We start from the raw sequence: 18,129 nt of genomic DNA, 5'->3' as shown, positions 1-18,129 counted from the left end.
CTTCTCTCACCAACTGCTCTGACCATAGGCCGTCCACTCTAACCTCCTATGTCCGTGGTTGTTGTTGTTGTTGTCTGTCTCTGTCGTATCCCCCTGTCGATATCCCTCCCCCCTTCTCCTTCATATCCCAAAAGCATCTTTATAAACATATCCATCATCCACATCAATCTCTATCACAATCATAACATTCAAAGTTCCAATCTCCTTCCAACCTTCCAACTCAAACCTCAACCTTCTGCCTCTCCCTATTCCCATTGGTCTTATTATCCTCCTCCGGCGTTCCCGGCATAACTTCCAACCTTGTCGACGGCCTACTGCAAATACTCCCCGACCCGCTCGCACTCCCTGACGTAGAGGTCGACGGCCTCCCCGCTCCCCCACCCTCGCCACCAGTCACCGTAGTCGGCACACTTGTATTGCTCCCATGTCCATGGGAATGAGTGTACACTATCCTCGGGTATCCCCTCGACAGCCTCTGCGGTTTTGCCAGGTGCAATTCCGACCCAGAGACAACCCAATCGTTGGTTGGATTATTGCTGCTGTTGTGGATATTGTGATTGTTATTCCCATCTGCCAAAATCCCTGGCGTGCCCGGGGAGGGCAAGATGTTGTCGTAACAGTTCTCGTCATGGAGAGATAGTTGCGAATCCAGACTGTGTACTGATGATTCCCGCCTTACCATCGCTTCCCTGGCTGGTGGTCTTTGGGGGTAGGCCGAGTCGGGTGTGTATCGTTCGGCGGGGTTATCGACCTGGGACAAGTCTCGCTCCTCTTTGTGCCCGAGGCTGGCGACCGAGCCGCGCTTGATGGTCTTGTGGTGGAGGTACTGGGTGCCGCAAAGGGAGCTTTGTGGCCGATGATGCGCCATCGTGGTAGTAGTGCTTCCCCGTATACTGTTGGCGTTCGTATTGTTAACGAGCGTCGGAACTTCCGACGTTCTAGTCCCGTTATCGCCATAGAAGTTTTGATGAAGTTCCTTCTTGAAGTTCTTCAGTTGTTTGCTGCGCCGGTAGCGGCAACTGAAGAATATCACCGCCGCTAGGAAGAATACTCCCATGATGATGCCCACGACTATGCCTGCGATTGTTCCACTCGGGAGTCCTCCCGAGGTTTCCTCCAGTGGATAGGCCATGGCAAAGACAACGCCCGTGACGGCCATGGTCGGTTTCGTTGTTGTCGCGGCCGGCGCGTTGGTGATGGTCTGCACCCCGGTGGTTGCTGTGAGAGCCCTTATACATGGTGTTTGGCCACCCATGACGGAGGTCCAAAGTGCGTAGCCGCTATGACCTGTAATCAGTTTTTGATGTTCACGGCTTCTTCTTCAGACGACATGATGACGTACCTTGGGCAGCAACTTCCAGAGACGGAGTAGTAATCGGCAGCACAACTTTTCATTATGGAATCTATTTGATTTTGCGGAGTGGGAAACACACCGGAACTGGCTGTGACAACGGCCTTGAACTTTTGAGCCATGGTTGCGGGTTTATAGGGACAGCAATCTGGTTTATTGTTGATACAGCCCACAAAGGGCGCATATATCATGGTCGGCCCGCCATCATCGATGAGTGTATACTGCGCCGACGCACACTCCCCTGTGAGCATCGCTCCATTTCCTGGATCCTGAGGGAGGTCGACGGCCGCAGACGCTGTCGGTTCCGGCGGAGGGGCATACGGGCTGGAGAGGCTTTGTCAGCTCAACTTCTCCACCATATAACTGCCGATATCGAGCACACTCACACGGCATCCATGGCCACAGAGATTGTCCGAGTGGGCTCTGCCACTCCAGCGATCCTGGATCTGGTGTCAGCCGTCAGCTCCTGCGGCTGGTGAAGCTCTTCCTACCTTGTCCTTGTTAACAGTGTTCCTCGCTTGGTAGAAAACAAAGGGTTTGCTTTTTGTGTGGTGGTCGTGTCTTGGGGATGGCCAGTGGTGAAAGGACCTTCGACCAAGACAACAACGACGGGGGTGGTGGTAATAGTGGTATACTCTGTCAAGACGGTAGTGGATCGTAAGGGTCGTTGGCGAGTGATTTCCGGATGAGAAAAAGGCGCAACCTGGTTGACACGGCGGCCAGGGAGCGATGGCCTTGGAGGAGGAGGAGGTTCGGGAATGATCAGGACATTGTCTTCCCTACCGCGCGGACTCGATAAATGCCCGACAACTTTCGTCGAGTAGGCCATGGTCCTACGGGAAGGATTAGACCGCAATGTTGAATCTCCGAGACGAGTGAGGATTACAAGGTGACGCGCGGACGACTCGCATGCTTCCGAGGTGCTCGAGGGCATGGCTCAAGGTGAAGAGGTGCCGGGCCACTTGAACGCCAGCCTGAAGCTTATTTAGTGGGAGCCATGGAACCAAGGCAAAACGAATGACATGCAGGACCAGAAAACCGCAAGACAGCTTGTTTTCCCCATAGCACTAATAAAGATTGAGATGTCTCTTGACATGTTGGTGCCCTTGAACCCGTGCAAATGCCTAAGAACCATGTTGGAAGCCTCAGCAAGTGACAAAATGAACAAACGCGATAGGAATAACCCGTCAGGGAATCCTGATCATCCACTATTCCGAGGGACAGAAGGTTAAGCTGGAACATCTTGCGCCCGGACATGAAGCTGTCGTGGTTCTTCTTCGACCAACTCTGAGCCAAGAGTGCTCGTTGAAACTCAAACTCTAAACGGGTCAACCGTGCTCAGGAACCCAAGAGCGCAGATTTGTCAAGAGTAATGTTATACACAACATTTGAGTGCCAGAATGCAGTTAATACGTAAGAAATGTCGTAATACAAGGCTTTCTTTGTGAACCTCATCTCAAGAACTGCGTCTGAGACTGTGGGATGAGATGAGGTGGATCACTTGATTCAGGCGTCCATCCAGTGCGGTCCACCACATTTTGGACAGAATAGCAGGTATTCGAAGATGACAGACTTGCCTCGAAAACCATCGAAGGGCCCTCAGAGACAGAACTTATAGAAGGTGTGTTGGTTGATATTGAAAAGGTCTTCGTGTTATTCAATTAGCCACTGTTTATTGTGTGTTTTGTGTAAGCAATTTCGTTTATTTTGTACAAGCTGGTCCCACCCCCACCTATTACATCACCGTGCTTCATGCTTGCCGCTGACCGACCTCAACTGAACCCACACCGACCTCTCCTCCACTACCCTACCGCCCTATCGCCTATCACGGCTGACACATTAACTCTGGTACGATGGGGGACTGGTGAATATGGCTGCCGACACAGCAGAAACCCAACTTGCGATCAGCGCCCTAGTTGCTGCCACACCTGCAGGCGGTGGTGGTGGTCCCGAGACACCAGCTCCAGTGCCCCAAGCTCCCACTCCCGCTCCCGTTCCAGTGCTACCACGCCAGTCCCAAGCCCAAAGCCAAAATGGCCCTCCTCCCCCTTCCCGAGTCCCCGAGCTCCCAGAGACCGAGCCCGTCCTGTTTCCCCCGCTTCACAACAGTGCCGACACAGACTCGGTAGCCTCTGGTAAATCGGCACCTTTGCGCACAGGCGCTGGCGCGGGGCTAGGCGACGACAACGACGAGGAGCCAGCTGTCGCGAAACCCTTCCTGCGAACATCGAGCCCCGACCCAGCATCATCGCGGCCAGGTGTAGGAGTAATGGCAGAAGACGACGAAGACGAGGAGGTTCGCCTCGGATATGGGGGTATCGATGGGGCAGGCCCCAGGTCGAGGTTGATGCACAAGATGCATAGGTTCAGTTTGTACGAGACAGCCAGTCGCTTTTATATTGTCGGCGGCGATGTCACAGAGAAGCGTTATCGTATCCTCAAGATCGACAGGATCAACGATGACGAGTCGGAACTAAGTATCACCGACGACAAGACAGTATATACTCAGAAGGACATGAACGAGCTGCTAGATACGATCGACGATGGGAACAAGGGAACGGGTGGACTGAAGCTTCGATGTACGACATGGGGTTTGCTGGGGTTCATCAAGTTTACCGGACCCTGGTACATGCTTCTCATCACCAAGAAGAGCACTGTGGCCATGATAGGCGGCCACTACGTTTACCAAATCGACGGCACCGACCTCATTCCCTTAACATCACCCAACCTCAAGGTGGATCAACGAAACACCAACACCGAGGAGTCGAGATTCCTGGGCATTCTGAACAACCTGGATCTAACGCGCTCCTTCTACTACAGCTACTCGTATGATATCACGCGGACATTGCAGTACAACATCACCAGAGAGCGGGCTGCGCTGATCAATGGCCACCCCTGTGCGGTTGACGATGATTTCAACTCCATGTTTGTCTGGAATAACCACTTGCTTCAGCCAGTTGCGAAACTTCTCAATGCGCCGTATGACTGGTGTCGCCCTATAATCCACGGGTACATTGACCAAGCCGCCGTTTCGGTCTACGGCAGGACAGCACACATCACTGTCATTGCTCGCCGCAGTCGGTACTTTGCTGGCGCTCGTTTCTTGAAGAGAGGCGCCAATGATTTGGGCTATGTCGCCAATGATGTAGAGACTGAGCAGATTGTATCAGAGGCCCTCACGACCTCGTTCCATGCGCCTGGTCCCAAGTTCTTTGCCAACCCTTCTTATACTTCGTATGTGCAACACCGTGGGTCTATTCCTCTCTACTGGACGCAGGACAACACAGGTGTGACTCCGAAACCTCCAATCGAGCTGAACCTGGTCGACCCCTTCTACAGTGCGGCCGCCCTGCACTTTGACAACCTCTTCGAGCGCTATGGGGCACCCATCTACGCACTTAATCTGGTAAAGTCTCGTGAGAGGACACCTCGAGAAAGCAAGTTACTCGAAGAATACACGCGTGCCATCAACTACCTCAACCAGTTCTTACCAGCAGACAAGAAGATCATCCATCGTGCCTGGGACATGTCCCGTGCCGCGAAGAGTCGTGATCAAGATGTCATCGGGACGCTTGAGGAGATCGCAGAAGATGTATTGATCACCACGGGCTTCTTTCACAATGGGGACGGTTACACATCTCCCATCCGCGTCCAGAACGGGGTGGCGCGCACAAACTGCATAGACTGTCTCGACAGAACCAATGCCGCTCAGTTTGTCATTGGCAAGCGAGCACTTGGACATCAACTCTACGCGCTCGGCATCCTTGGGGACACAGCCATCAACTATGATACCGACGCTGTCAACTTGTTCACACACATGTACCATGACCATGGTGACACCATAGCCGTCCAATACGGCGGCTCACAGCTCGTCAACACGATGGAGACTTACCGCAAGATCAACCAGTGGACAAGTCACTCCCGAGATATGATTGAGAGCTTCAAGCGGTATTACAACAACTCCTTTCTTGATGGGCAGCGCCAGGAAGCCTACAACCTTTTTCTGGGCAACTACATTTTTGCCCACGGCCAGCCAATGCTGTGGGATCTAGCAACAGACTACTACCTTCATCACGAAAACCCACGCACGTGGCTTGACAAGAGAAAAAGAGATTACATTCATTGGTATACACCGAAATTCCTCGAACCGCGAGTCCTCCCACCCTACCAGCCCACCAAAGGAAAGGCTCCCCACACCAGCAAGCCAATGTCGGCCTACGATGACTACTGGCTTGAGTACTATCGCCCTTCCACATTATCTTCCTTCCTCAAGATGTTCTCTTACAAAATGAACTCCACCCTCCGATACATCCCCTTCAAATCAACCCTCGACGGCCGGTACGATCTCAGCCCCTTCCGAGTCCGCACCGAGCTGGGCGACAGTGAAGCGCAAGAAAAGAAGAAAGCCAAGAAAGAAGTCACAATCGTTGCTCCCCACGACATGGTTCGCATGGCCGACGACGCGGAAACATCCTCGATCAACGAAAAGACAGGCCATGCTGGACCAACTCCCACCACAACAGCCAGCACAGGAAGCGGCAGCAAAAGCATCTTCTCCCACCGCTGGCTCCAACCAGACAAACATGCCACCCATGGTATAATGAAAGACACCTCCCACCACCCCAACGACAACAGCGGCGACGAAGCAGCAAAAAACAAACAATCGGCCCTTGAGAAATCCCGCGCGGCACAATGGACTTTTACCCAAGTAGTCCAGGAATCTCTCAACCCCACCGTCAGCGCGGTAGAAGCGGAAGACTACGCGCGTTACATTTCGCACCCGCAGAATTTACCGCTGGTGGTGTCGAGCGAGATACCGCTCTCGGAAATCGAGCCAGAATACCAGGAGTATGTCAATGGGAGTTGGCAGTGGGAGGGGCTGCCGATTTCGACGCCCTGGCCCCAGAAGCTGGGGATGCCGAGGAGGGATGATAGGGAGGAGGAGGAGGAGCAGGAGCAGGATAGGGAGTTATATTTGGAGACTGTGACGGTAGGGGAGAACCCGCTGACGGTTACCGAGGAGGATGCGCAGAAGAAGAGGTATAAGGCTTATAGGAAGTGGTTGAGGGGGAAGAGCTTGTTTAAACAGCAGCCGGTGGATTAGGAGTCTGAGGTTGGGGGGAAAGGCGGGGTGGGGGGAACGTTTGGGGCAAGCGGTGGTGGTGGTGGTGGTGGTGGTGGTGGTGGTGGTGGTGGGGCTTCTTGTTTGGAGAGGGCGAGTGGTGCGAGGGGGAGGAGTGGTGGGGGGAGTGGGCTTATCAGCGTGGGGCTGAAGATGAGGTCGTTGGAGACGTTGTTTTCTTCGAATGGGGTGGTGCAAGTTGCTAGGAGGTTGGAGCCGTTGAGTTTGAGAAGGAGGATTGGGGTTGGGAAGTAGGGGGGGGGGCGGTTTAATGTAGTGATGACAGTGTTATGGATACCTTACTTGATACCAGAATGGAGTGTACGATGGATATGTCTGTGATTCCCTATTTCGGTTGTACCTATTAGCTTTCAGTCTTTGAGCCCAGCTGTTCCAGTTTTGGTCTCAATTTCGCAGTCTTTAGGCGGGGCTTTTTCAGTCTTTGATTCCAGCTCTCCCAGTCATTAGTATTAACCTTTTCTGTCTTTTGTCTCAGCTTTTACTATTCTATTATGTTTGTTGTTATAGGCCTTGTATAGGTCTACTTTTATTATGGGAATCGGGCAGGGCCATCACGATTGGATTTGGAGAAGTTAAGTGGTCTTACGCTATAGATAAATCAGCGGCGCTACAAAGTTATCTAACACTGCATAGTATTTTGAACTACGCCTCAAAACATAAGTGGAAGGCCTTGAAAGATAGTCAGCAGGCGTCGTAAGAGAGTTAATATATGTTGAAGAAATGTTGATAGATCTTAAAAGATGGTTCATAGCCCTCCAAGGATAACTCAGAGGCTTGTGTCCTGCTGTAACGATTACTACACGTTTGGCTGACTTGCAGTGCTGGGACCCTTTCATATCCGAGAAGAGTATATCATCCGTATTGCTCATGATACTGGCAGGTGCCTTATTCATTGTACACTCAAAACCCCATATCATCATCAACCAGACCCAAAAACAACCCAGCCAAAGACCCAGCCTTCGCCACCAATGGCTCAACCCTCGCAGAGAGGTCCGTCCCCTCTGTCCTTGCAATAGCAGACAAAGCCTGGAAAGAAGTAACCAGTTCCTTTCTAACCTCTTCCAGGCTGTCGTCACTGATGTTGTTAGTCGGCTCATCAAGATTCAGCCAGCACATTACAAGCGCGTTAATAATCTCATCCTGCCAAACCGACCCAGTCATAAGCCTGGGCCAGCAGTTCCTCAGAACCGCCTGGAGTGCTTTGACAGCGGAGAGGAGAGTCCGCGGTGCGGCGGAAGCGAATGGGTCGGTGAGGATGGCGGAGATCATGGGAATCATATCCTTTAGGTTGGTCAGCGTTGTGAATCGGAAAATCAGAGATAAAAACGGGTAGGAAGTACCTTGAGATGTTTAACAGCATGAACCCCCATCGCGTCTACAATCTCCACCGTCTCTCGACAGAGCAGCTCGACAATCCTGACATGGTTTTTGGCGTGAAGGTACCCTGTGAAGATGCCCTCGCGGATCAGGTGGTCGAGTAGCTTGTGCCTGGGACTACTACCTCTCCCCTCTTTGCCTCCTGTGGCGGACTGCTTCCCTGCCAAAACTAGCAAAGCTTTGTAGGCTGGTTCCAAGAGCTGAAGGGATTCATCCTCGGGTGTTAAAGAAGGAAGGTAAGACAGTGTTGGAAATACAGCATCGGCAAAGACTTGGCCTAGACCGGTGTCCTGCAGGGTTTTGGCGGGGATCTTGGTGAGGAAGTTGGATAGGATGTTGAGGCCGGTTTGGCGGATGGGGGTGGTGGAGTCGTCAGCGAGGGTTAGGAGGACGGGGATATAGGAGGGCCAGTGGGTGCTTATCAGGGCGTTCTGTTTTGTCATTCAAGGAAGGTTAGTGACAGTACCAAAGTGATACATGCCTCTTTATACGAGTGCCACTCTTGCGTGAGACAGGACAAGATATAGGAGATGATACGTACATTAGCTTCTGTCACTGCCCATGAGAACACCGGAATGGAGCGAAGGTCAGTAAACTTCCATGGTTTAGTTGCAGCGGTGTCGTCGGGGATGCCATCTCGGGAGTTGTCGGTTTGGTATTCTGCTTTGCGGCCTGAAGAGGTGATAGTAGACGGTTTAGACTTTGAGAAAAGAGGCCGGAGATACGACTGGAGGATTGTAGAGGTGATGAAGTCGGTTTTATTGGGGAAGGGGTAAGTCTTGAGAATGGCGGCGGCTATCTTGGCAATTTTGGTGGGATCATCAGACCAGTTTTGGTCGGGGTGACAGTAGGCAATGAGAGTGAGGAGAGTGTCGTCGTCCAGGGTGGGTGGATTGAAAACATTGTCGATGGCTTCTAGGCATTGGAGACCTATCGTGGAGGCGGCTTTGCAGTGGGTATTGAGGGCTTTGCTGTTGTTGGACAGAGCATCATTGAAGGCTACATCCAGTTAGGCTTGACCAGAGTCCATATAGTAGAAGGCAGTTCAAACATACATGCTGGTAAGCCATTGTCGTCGTTGAGAACAGGCAAAACAGGCGCAATTGCTGTTGATATTACTCTCGCTAGCTCCTGTGCAGTGGCCTGGTCGCTTGCTTTCTCTTGTATCCTGTCTGGCTGTTGCAGACATGTGAGTGCAACCACCAAGGCCTTTTGCACCCTTTCTGTGTTCTAGTTTCGCATGTCAGTCATTCTGTAATACTCGTTGTTGAGTTGACGGGCCTACTGACCTCGGGCCTCGTCTTGTCAGATGAGGCAACAGTCTCACTCACCCCCGTGAGCAGCTCATCAAGTGTTATCGAATCCGGGACCTCTATACATTACCAGTTAGTTGTTACTGCCTTATCACGGCTGATCATGTTCATTAGGATTCATACCCTGTGATAAAGCCTGGATCGCATCTCCAATTGAGTCTGGCTTCTCATTCATTGCCGACGCCGCATCAAGCAGCACCTTGTACCAGGACATGATTCTGACAAGGAGACAAGCGCTTGAAGTTGTTGAGAAATAAAATATGAAGTAACGCGTAAAGTTTGATTCCGGTCCTCAAGGTCAGCGCTACTGGTCTGAAATGGCAACTGTGTTGAGGTTGTTGATGAGTGGTTGTGAGAGCCTTGCGAAAATCTGAGGAAAGCCCTCCCATCTGCTCTGGTGGGGGCGTTAACCGCTATAATTACAGCGCTCTACACCCGCCAAATTCGGGAAACAGAAAACAAAGGCCAACCTCAGGTTCAAACCAAGACACAAAATATAAAATATTCAACTCATGATGTATTTTTTATCACTCTCTTGCCTATTTAATCCCCAACTCAACCCGCCGCTTCTTCACCTCCTCAACTGCTCCTGCTGGATCCTCGACCCCTGGGTTCCTTAACTGCCACTCCATCACAACTTCGAGCGCCGCACCCATCCACCTCCCTGGCTTAACTCCAAGTGCCTTCGAGAGGTCAGTTCCATCAATGATCCTGTCGAGTTTCGTGACATGCATCAGATCAAGTTCTACCAGGTGGTCCAAGAAACGCAGCCATCCCATCAGAATCTCTTCCCGGCTCGTTGATCCTTCTAGAACATCAACCAAGATCGAGTAAAGAACTTGTAGACGCCAGCTACCCTTGGCTCTTGAGTCCCACTCTCTGATCGCCATACCAAACTTTGCCCTATCCTTCATTTCATCCTTGTTCTCATCAACAAGTGCCTTGAGCTCCAGAATAGCAGGACGGTGCCGATGGGCGGCAGTGATCACGTCAGATAGCTTGTTGGGTGCCTTGAATCCTTCCCTCGCGGCTTGAGTAGCAAGGGGCATGGCTAACTTTCCTGACTTGAGAGGGGGATCATCAGGAAGTTGCTCCCAAGGCGTGATGGTGGCCAATGACCAGGCGAAATATCTCGCTTCCTCTGTGGTGACGAGCAACTCCCAGATGGAACCAGGAGTGTTGTTGCTCTCAAGGAAGACCAAGCATTCATATGCGCGGTCCCACTTGGAGATATCTGGCTTTGGCATGTCGGTTCGTTCCGGTACAGTGAACACAGCATGGTAAAGCCCCAACCTGTTGATCAGCCTCAGGGACTCGACCGGGTGTTTGCCTGAAAGACAATATTAGCATTATTGTGCCTTTCACTTCTGTAAAATGTCGTCTGGATCTTACCCTTGAGCATCTTTTCCAACTCCACACCAATCCTCTCCCTGCTGATCTTGATCTTCAAGTTTCTCAGCACATTCTCATCCGCCATAACCTCCTCTGCCGCCTTGTCGATTTTGAACCCCAGTCGACTAGCAAACCTCACCAGTCTCAATACACGAAGGGGATCGTCCATGAAGGTCTGCAGTGGCTCCATTGGTGTCCGAATAATCCCCGCCCCCAGATCTGGCAGACCCCCGACAAGATCCTCCACTTCGCCCGTCTGTAAGTTGTAAAAGAGAGCATTGACGGTCGCATCTCGGCGAGCAGCATCCTCCTCGGCCTTCCCAAACTCCACCTCGGGGTTCCTGCTGTTCTCGCAGTATGTTTCCTTCCGCAAGTTCACAAAGTCCACGTCCAACCCGCAGAGCTTGATGGTGCTGGTCTCCAAGTGCTTCGACTTGTCTGGGTTGCGGGCCACAGTGTGAAGGCGGCCAATGTCGGAGTCCATCAGGTTGTGTAGCTGCTTGTTGCCTGGGATCTCGACATAGTCACGAAGCTTTCCAACGAAGGCCTCACCGGTCAAGTTGTTGATAGCCGTGTCGATGTCGTGGCTCTTAATTCCAAGTAGTTTATCGCGAACCCAGCCACCAGCCCAGCGGAGGATAGTCGGGCTGTTCTCGCTGGAAGAAGAGTCAATGTAGCGCGCGACGTCTACAAGGAGGCGCTTGAGCTGTTCTTCCTGCTCGGTGAGGGTGATGGTGCGGGAAACCATTGTTGCGGTATATGGCCGATGTTTCTTAGCAGGTGGGGAGGATAAGCTATGTTTCGATGTGCTGTCGCAGTACCTGCGTTTCATCAGAAAGAAAACGCTACCAAGCTCTCGAGGCGGGTGCCTGAACGACCGGAATCCCTGTGTGATTCCCAGTCGAATGTGCATGTGAGAAGTTTGGTCGCTCTTTCCACTGGTCGAGGTTAAGATAATGAGTGACTGTTGGGCCTTGGAAAACGCTCGCCGAGTGAGTCAAAAACTTTTAGTCGACGCCTCTGCAACCTCCACATCAATAAGATTCTCAACCGTGCAAAAGAATTGAAGCTAGACGTAAGTAGAACCAGCCTGATGAAATATACACACGGATGGATGTATTCCACCTGCTTTCCCCGCGGCTCAGTGTATCCTGATGCTGAGGTTCAAACCAAGCAGGTCGGCAACACCGTGCCAAAAGTGAAGGGTCCGCACAGTGCCAGTTCCAACCAATCACAACTTTCCTTTTAAATAAAACTGTACCTCCGTAAATTTAAAAACAAAACTTTCGGTGGCCCGTGCTAGCTTTTTCTTCTGCTATGCTGGATTGTCCTCTAAATAGTTTTTTGTAATATGGGCAAACGGGAAGGTGTCACGGACCTGACATAAGTGGGGAGCGCGGGGCGCGACCCGTCCAACCACTAGGAAGGGAAAAGTGGGGAAGTCAGATTATCACTAGCGCCAAGGGTGATAATCGCGATTATCACCAGCCTTCGGTGAACGACGAGTGATAATCGACATTATCACTGGTGATAATGGTGATAAACAGGTCTATATATATGGAGGAACCGGCTGGTGTAGATAGACAGTTCCGCAGTATGCAATTCACAATTGTTTTCACGGTATCTTGTGTTTACATTGAGACATCTTGTTGTGCACTGTTTAGCTGCACCGAACCAATTGTCAGAAGTTACCTTCAACCAGTATCCCTTTCAGAGGTTCTGTACAGGGGTTCGTCACAGAAGGCAAAGGACTCGAAAGCATTTGCCAAGGCTTTCTTTCCATCTCTCGACAGCACGGCTATGTAACCATAGCGACGGGAGACTGCTTTTAGCTCAATTAATACACTCTCGAGGGCTATTTTCCCACGTTAAGAGCCTTTTGAAGTCCAGAGGAGAAAAAGTCAGCACAGACCACCGAAAGTTTCGTTTTCAAATCACAGCTGAAGGATTATCTATGGGATAGTGAGCTTGTACACCGAACTGCAGCCAGCAGAGCCGCAAAAGTACCTTTAATCACACTTTACTCGAAGCCTAACACTGAATAACACTGCCAAAAAAAATTAAATAAAAGAAATTAAATAAAAAAAAAATAAATAAAAAAATTTAAATAAAAAATAAATAAAGATAAATCAAAAATAAATAAAAAATAAATAAAAAATAAATAAAAAATCAGTAAAAAATAAATCAAAAATAAATCAAAAATAACTAAAAAAAATAAGTAAAAAATAAGTAAAAAATAAGTAAAAAAATATGTAAAAAATATGTAAAAAATATGTAAAAAAAATTAAAAATTAAGTAAAAAATAAATTTAAAAAAAGTTTATTTTTTATTTAAAAACATATAACACCGAAGATTCCCCAGTGGTCACCTACCTAAGTACTGGTTTGGGGTGCGGCCACAGGCCTGAGAGTATGAGTAAGGAAGCGGGGCTCTCGGAGGACTCAGGGGTTCAGGGGTCATGTATATAAGCGGTCTGCTTCGGACATTCTATTTTAGACAAATCATCGACTTTTATTTTTCTTCGTATTTTGTGCCTTGCACGCGTGCAGGCAATTCTGGTCCTCTGATCAGGCCAATTCGGTGCTTATTATGTGGCCTGCGAGCCCATAGTGTCTTTTCTTTGTCCTGCGTGAAGTGCGGCCTGCGAGCGAGTCACTGTCACGCAGGTGTGTTCATTCAGGGACCTGTTAAGGGTATATTTGTGGTGTTGTGGTTGTTTTGTCTTGTGTGTTTTCTCACTATTTCAATATAACGTATATTATAAGCGAGTGACCCATATAAGCGAGTGACCCACTTCCCACCACACCGTAACAAACTATCCTCAATTATACTGCAATAACACTAGGAAGTAACTACAATTATATTAAAAACGGCTGAATCAGATGATTCCCCAGCCTCTTGGCAAGTGCGCGCGTTATGGCTAGGCTTGCCGCACACACTATAGCACCGAACCCTCGCACGATCTCCTCCTATATTACTACTATCTAGCTACGTTTTTTACACTTCCTCCCTATCTACAGCCTTCTGATCTAGTAGATCCTGTACCTCTTATATAGTAAGTGACCCTCCAAGCCTTACACGTGTTTTTTTGGTTCTCCGGCGCTTACTTAGTGCCTTATTAGCCTTACGGAGCGAAAAGACCTTTGCACGAAAGAGAGCCACCTAATATATTATAACCGTTATATCTTTAGTAAATTAGTTTACTGTAGTTAATATTAAAGTCGGGGAGCTATTTTAATAATTAATAATACGAGTCTTAATAAATATTAACTATAAGTTAGTTTCTCGAAAGTTATATAGTATTTAAGAGACCTAAGGTTATATAATACCGAGCCGTAAGTTTAAAGGTATTAACGTACGAAGCTTTATATTTAGTTTAAAAAATACTTTCTCTAAATTATATAGTATAAAGTTAGTACCCGTAAAGCTTCTTTATATATTTTTCTCTATTATAAAGGCGAAAAAGGTTTCGCGGAAAGTATAAAGGAACTCGAACTTATTTATATAATTAATATATATATATATTAAATCCTCGATTTAATAATTATATATTTATTTTAACGGTTTAAAGTAATTAATATCGAGTAACTAAAGGAAGTAGGAAGAATATAAAGGTATATAAAACGTAATAATATTATTTTATTAATAATAATACTTAAATTCGGTTAAGTAATAACTTTTATAATTATCGAAGATTAATAACTGGTATTTATTTTTTATACGGGGCGCCGTATAATAATCGAAATATTTAATTTAATTTAAATTTATTATATTAATAATTTAATTATTATTAATAATTATAATATATTAAATAAATAATAAATTATATTTAATATATTAATTAATAAAATAATATTACGCGATTAAAATAATAAAAGGTGGGATAGCCTAACCAAGGATATTAATTTTTTAAATTACAGTTACTTATTCGCGGTTATTAAACTAAATTAGTTTTATTTTATTAAAGCTGTTCGAGATTATAATTACTATATTTATAAAAATAATATTTATTATAAACCTAGTTTCGTCGAAATTATAAATATTATTATTTATAATATTATATTTAGCTTTAATATTCCGTATAAGCGTAAACTACTCGGTAATAACCTTTAAATTTTCGTACTTAGTCCTTTAATAATCGTATTTATATGTAAAACGCGTATAGAGTTATAACTAACGTTTAACGAAGTTATATACCTAGAGCTTACTAATAAGAGGCGCGTCGCGTACGTATAATAATTAATTAGCTATATCTTTTATACTATATAATTTTAGTAAAAAAGCTTACGTATATAGTTTAATAATGTATTAAATAATAACTTCCTTTTCGGATTAAGTAAGTTTTTTTAATATAGGCGTAATATTACGTCGTGCAGGCCAGCCAGCGCGCCGACGCCCTAGAGTCTTACGATCGACTCTATAGATCTTAGCTACGGCTCGTTTGCTTAGATTCTTGTCGTTTTAAAGTGTTTAGAGGGCTAAAATTATATGGGCTTCATTTAAATTAGAAGGCATCTTGGATGGTTAAGGAAATTGTTGTTGAGTGCGAAGGTATTATGTTACGAAGGAAGTGGGTCACTCGCTTATAATCTACGTTAATGATATTATACGGCTGCGAGGATTTGTAAAATAGTTTATGATATTATTGGGTACTAAAACAAACAGCTCCGGAGAGCAAAAACCTTTCTTTATCCTTCACATTGGCAAGTGGGCCTCAAGGCCGAAGCCCTGGAGCAACCTGCTTGACTAATCCCACAGGAGTATTACCTCCCACAGATGAGCTACGTGTCAAGATACGTCGTTTGACTCAAAGTGGAAATAAGTTGTAAGCTTGGATCTTAGATATGAAAAGTTTAGATAATATCTATCCGAAAATTAGACAATAAAGAGTAAAAGCTTGGATAGATAAATAGATGGTTACTTCCTAACTTTGATAGCTGGGAGACTTGATACACACCAAGAAGTTCACTATTGAATCAATGGCTCCTGTCGACCTTGAATTTAATTCATGAAGTTCTTGGACCAGCTAATCAAACAAAGAATCTAGAGATTTAACAGTCCGCGATCAAGGTAATCAAATCACGTCAGGATCTCAGGGTGAAGAGGTTGTTGACTTTGGATGTCTAATTTATTTAATGTACCGATGCTCTCTATACCAATCTCTACCTCAACCTTGATGGTCCAGATGATCCTGCTTTGGACTGTCTCCCGTCACCGGGCAGAGTCATTACTCATTTTCCAGTTCATTTTCTTCTTCCTTGGCCCAAGTCACGCGTCCCCCCGCCTTCACATTCAGACCTCGTTTTTCTTGCTGTAGTATGGTCTCTTCAATCCTTTTTTTCCTACGCTCTTCCATTGCCTCGTCAAACTCCCTCTCAAGGCGCGCTTGATATTCCTGTGGGTTTATGGGCGGTAATTGCACCGCTTCGAGAGCATATTTATATGCCTGCTCCCTGCATTCTTGGATTTGAATGGATATTGGCTCGTCTCTTGATGCTTCGATTGCCAGAGTTCTTCGGCTGGATTTGCTTGCTGTCTCTGGTGAGAAGGATTAACGCAAAACAATTAAGGTATAACTACTGCTCCAACCATTGCTTGCCACACTTTGTGCCAACGTAATTTCGTGTAGAGTCGGGGCTTGCTTTCACAGTTTGCCGCCACATACAAAGGTTGTGGGTTCCCCATTTTTGAACCGGCCTTCTGGTCCCTCTTCTTCCTGGATGCGTTCTTAGCCCTCTTCGTTTGGCTATGGCGTTGTCGTTGATGAATTTTACTGTTTCTTTCAGTTGGGTACAGATTCGAAGGGACAGGAAGGTCTTGAGGTCACTGCCATACCAGTTCCTGCCGCACCTTGTTTCCAACCAGACCCAGTAACCTGATAGGCTCCATATCGGAAAGCGTCAAATTGAAAAGATATTTTCGAGCCACAAAGCCAAAACTGTTTGAATTTAATTCTGTGGGCGCAGTTGTGCACTAGATTTGACAATGGCGGCATGGAGGCTGGGGAGCAGGGCCACGGGGTGGATAACCAGGCAGAAACTTTGTGCAAGCCCTGGGCTGGAACAAGAATACAGTTTGATATTTGAAAGCCACACCCTACAAATTCTTGCAGCCTATTGAAAGTTCCAAACTCTTTGCTGTTTCTCTCGTCATCCTTTGATGTCAGTTCCCCGGACGTATCCTTACCGCCGAGATTCGTTGAAGCATCAAGCGACAGGGCGACTTATCGACAGAGTTAGGATCAGCAACATCCAGTATCTCTCGGAAGCTCCATCAAACTCCCTTTCTCTATCATGACGGACAAGATGAATCCCCACCAAGAGGGACCGAAACCGCCGGAAGACAACCATCAACAATCCGAATCGACTGCCAACTCTTCCGAGAACGAGGCGGCTGTTCACTCCCCACATGATCCTGAAGCGTCGGCTGCTCATGACACGAGAGATCCTGTCATGGTGACCAGACTTCACAATCGCGAACACAGCCGACTACTCAAACTCCCCGAAGAGCTCATACTCGAAATTGTGAAAAGGTTCAACCTGGATCTTGCTGTCGACGTAGCGGCCGTTTTCTGCCTCGGTCGTGTCTCTCAAGTTCTACGACGTATCATAAAACACGATCTGGCGGGGCCACTCTGGCCCAGCTTAGCCATCCTCAGCTCCCGATACGGTTTTGAGCCTCCGTCCAATTACATACGCACTCGCGGTGCCCAAGACGCCATCAGATATTGCCTTCGCAAAGACCTACTCTGCAAGACGTGCTTGCCACGGAACGATCTCCGAATGATGAGGGATGGTAGGGTTGTGCCACGTCACCCGTCTGGCAAGCGCCTCTGGGATCGTTGCAAGTTTGAAAGCCATCACGTCAAGGGGATTGGGCCACTGTATTGCTCAGGCTGCGATACTCTCCACCACCACCGAATGTTCTCAACCGCAGAGAGGGAGGTAAAAGGTAGCCAACGGATTTGCATCATGAGGACGGGGGTGGTGAGGATATGCAAGCATCGGGTAGTCAGCTGGGCTGATATAGAGACCCATGCAATTGATCTTCTGACCAAAGAGCCCCAGATGGTCGGTTCTTGGTTTGAGGTGGATATCTTCCGAGAGGCAAAGGCAGCCACTGTACAGCTTATCGCCTGCGAAAATCCCGAACATGAGAGAAGCTTGAAGTTTCAGCTAGAATTCGTCTCAGACAAACGGATCACTTTCTTGGGTGCAGTAATTTTTTCACATAACCGGCGGGGTATCACACCCGGCCTCTGGTCCGACCTAAGGGGCCTGACGGACCAAACAATGCAGGAGCAGAGGGGTCAGTCAGTCAGGTATGGGCGTGACGGGAAAGCTCGATTCAATCCATCGCACTCATGGCTCCACGTAATGGACCCCGACTCGTACCATCTCGACGACGATATAAGCCGGTTTGGGAATATATGGCCTGTTTGCAAAGATTTGTCTTGTTTGAACCACCATAGTACAGTTCAGGCGGTGTGAAAAGGCGCATTTGTACAAGAGCAACGTGCCATTGGACGTTCGATGCTTACCCCAACAATACAC

The 18,129-nt window shown here is 47.9% G+C and overlaps 5 protein-coding genes across 5 annotated transcripts, besides 6 other annotated features; 2 read left to right on the top strand and 3 right to left on the bottom strand.

Moving 5' to 3' along the window:
• Positions 1–220: 220 nt before the first annotated feature.
• On the bottom strand, positions 221–1,602 carry PODANS_6_2890 (uncharacterized protein; the record flags this gene model as incomplete). The annotated part of the gene is made up of 2 exons (XM_001910170.1): positions 221–1,280; positions 1,328–1,602. The coding sequence occupies 2 exons, from the start codon at positions 1,600–1,602 to the stop codon at positions 221–223; spliced, it is 1,335 nt and encodes a 444-aa protein (XP_001910205.1).
• Positions 1,603–3,221: 1,619 nt separating this feature from the next.
• On the top strand, positions 3,222–6,455 carry PODANS_6_2900 (uncharacterized protein; the record flags this gene model as incomplete). The annotated part of the gene is made up of 1 exon (XM_001910169.1): positions 3,222–6,455. The coding sequence occupies one exon, from the start codon at positions 3,222–3,224 to the stop codon at positions 6,453–6,455; it is 3,234 nt and encodes a 1,077-aa protein (XP_001910204.1).
• Positions 6,456–7,394: 939 nt separating this feature from the next.
• On the bottom strand, positions 7,395–8,880 carry PODANS_6_2910 (uncharacterized protein; the record flags this gene model as incomplete). The annotated part of the gene is made up of 3 exons (XM_001910168.1): positions 7,395–7,775; positions 7,835–8,302; positions 8,413–8,880. Coding segments are annotated over 3 exons (1,317 nt in total), but the record flags the coding sequence as incomplete, so codon positions are not given.
• Positions 8,881–9,723: 843 nt separating this feature from the next.
• Positions 9,724–11,489, bottom strand: PODANS_6_2920 (uncharacterized protein; the record flags this gene model as incomplete). Its single annotated transcript, XM_001910167.1, has 2 exons — positions 9,724–10,514; positions 10,577–11,489. The coding sequence occupies 2 exons, from the start codon at positions 11,487–11,489 to the stop codon at positions 9,724–9,726; spliced, it is 1,704 nt and encodes a 567-aa protein (XP_001910202.1).
• Positions 11,490–11,948: 459 nt separating this feature from the next.
• Positions 11,949–12,315: a long terminal repeat (LTR crapaud).
• Positions 12,316–12,956: 641 nt separating this feature from the next.
• Positions 12,957–13,298: a long terminal repeat (LTR grenouille).
• Positions 13,299–13,325: 27 nt separating this feature from the next.
• Positions 13,326–13,352: a long terminal repeat.
• Positions 13,326–15,174: a repeat region (transposon discoglosse copie 2).
• Positions 15,148–15,174: a long terminal repeat.
• Positions 15,175–15,178: 4 nt separating this feature from the next.
• Positions 15,179–15,351: a long terminal repeat (astylosternus).
• A 1,518-nt stretch (positions 15,352–16,869) lies between these two features.
• PODANS_6_2930 (uncharacterized protein) lies at positions 16,870–18,066 on the top strand (the record flags this gene model as incomplete). Its single annotated transcript, XM_001910166.1, has 1 exon — positions 16,870–18,066. The coding sequence occupies one exon, from the start codon at positions 16,870–16,872 to the stop codon at positions 18,064–18,066; it is 1,197 nt and encodes a 398-aa protein (XP_001910201.1).
• Positions 18,067–18,129: the final 63 nt, after the last annotated feature.

Source organism: Podospora anserina, chromosome 6 (assembly GCF_000226545.1).
Source record: "Podospora anserina S mat+ genomic DNA chromosome 6, supercontig 2".
Lineage (NCBI taxonomy): Eukaryota > Fungi > Ascomycota > Sordariomycetes > Sordariales > Podosporaceae > Podospora > Podospora anserina.
Note: the sequence above shows the minus strand (reverse complement) of the source record. Positions and strands in the feature narration are given on the sequence as shown.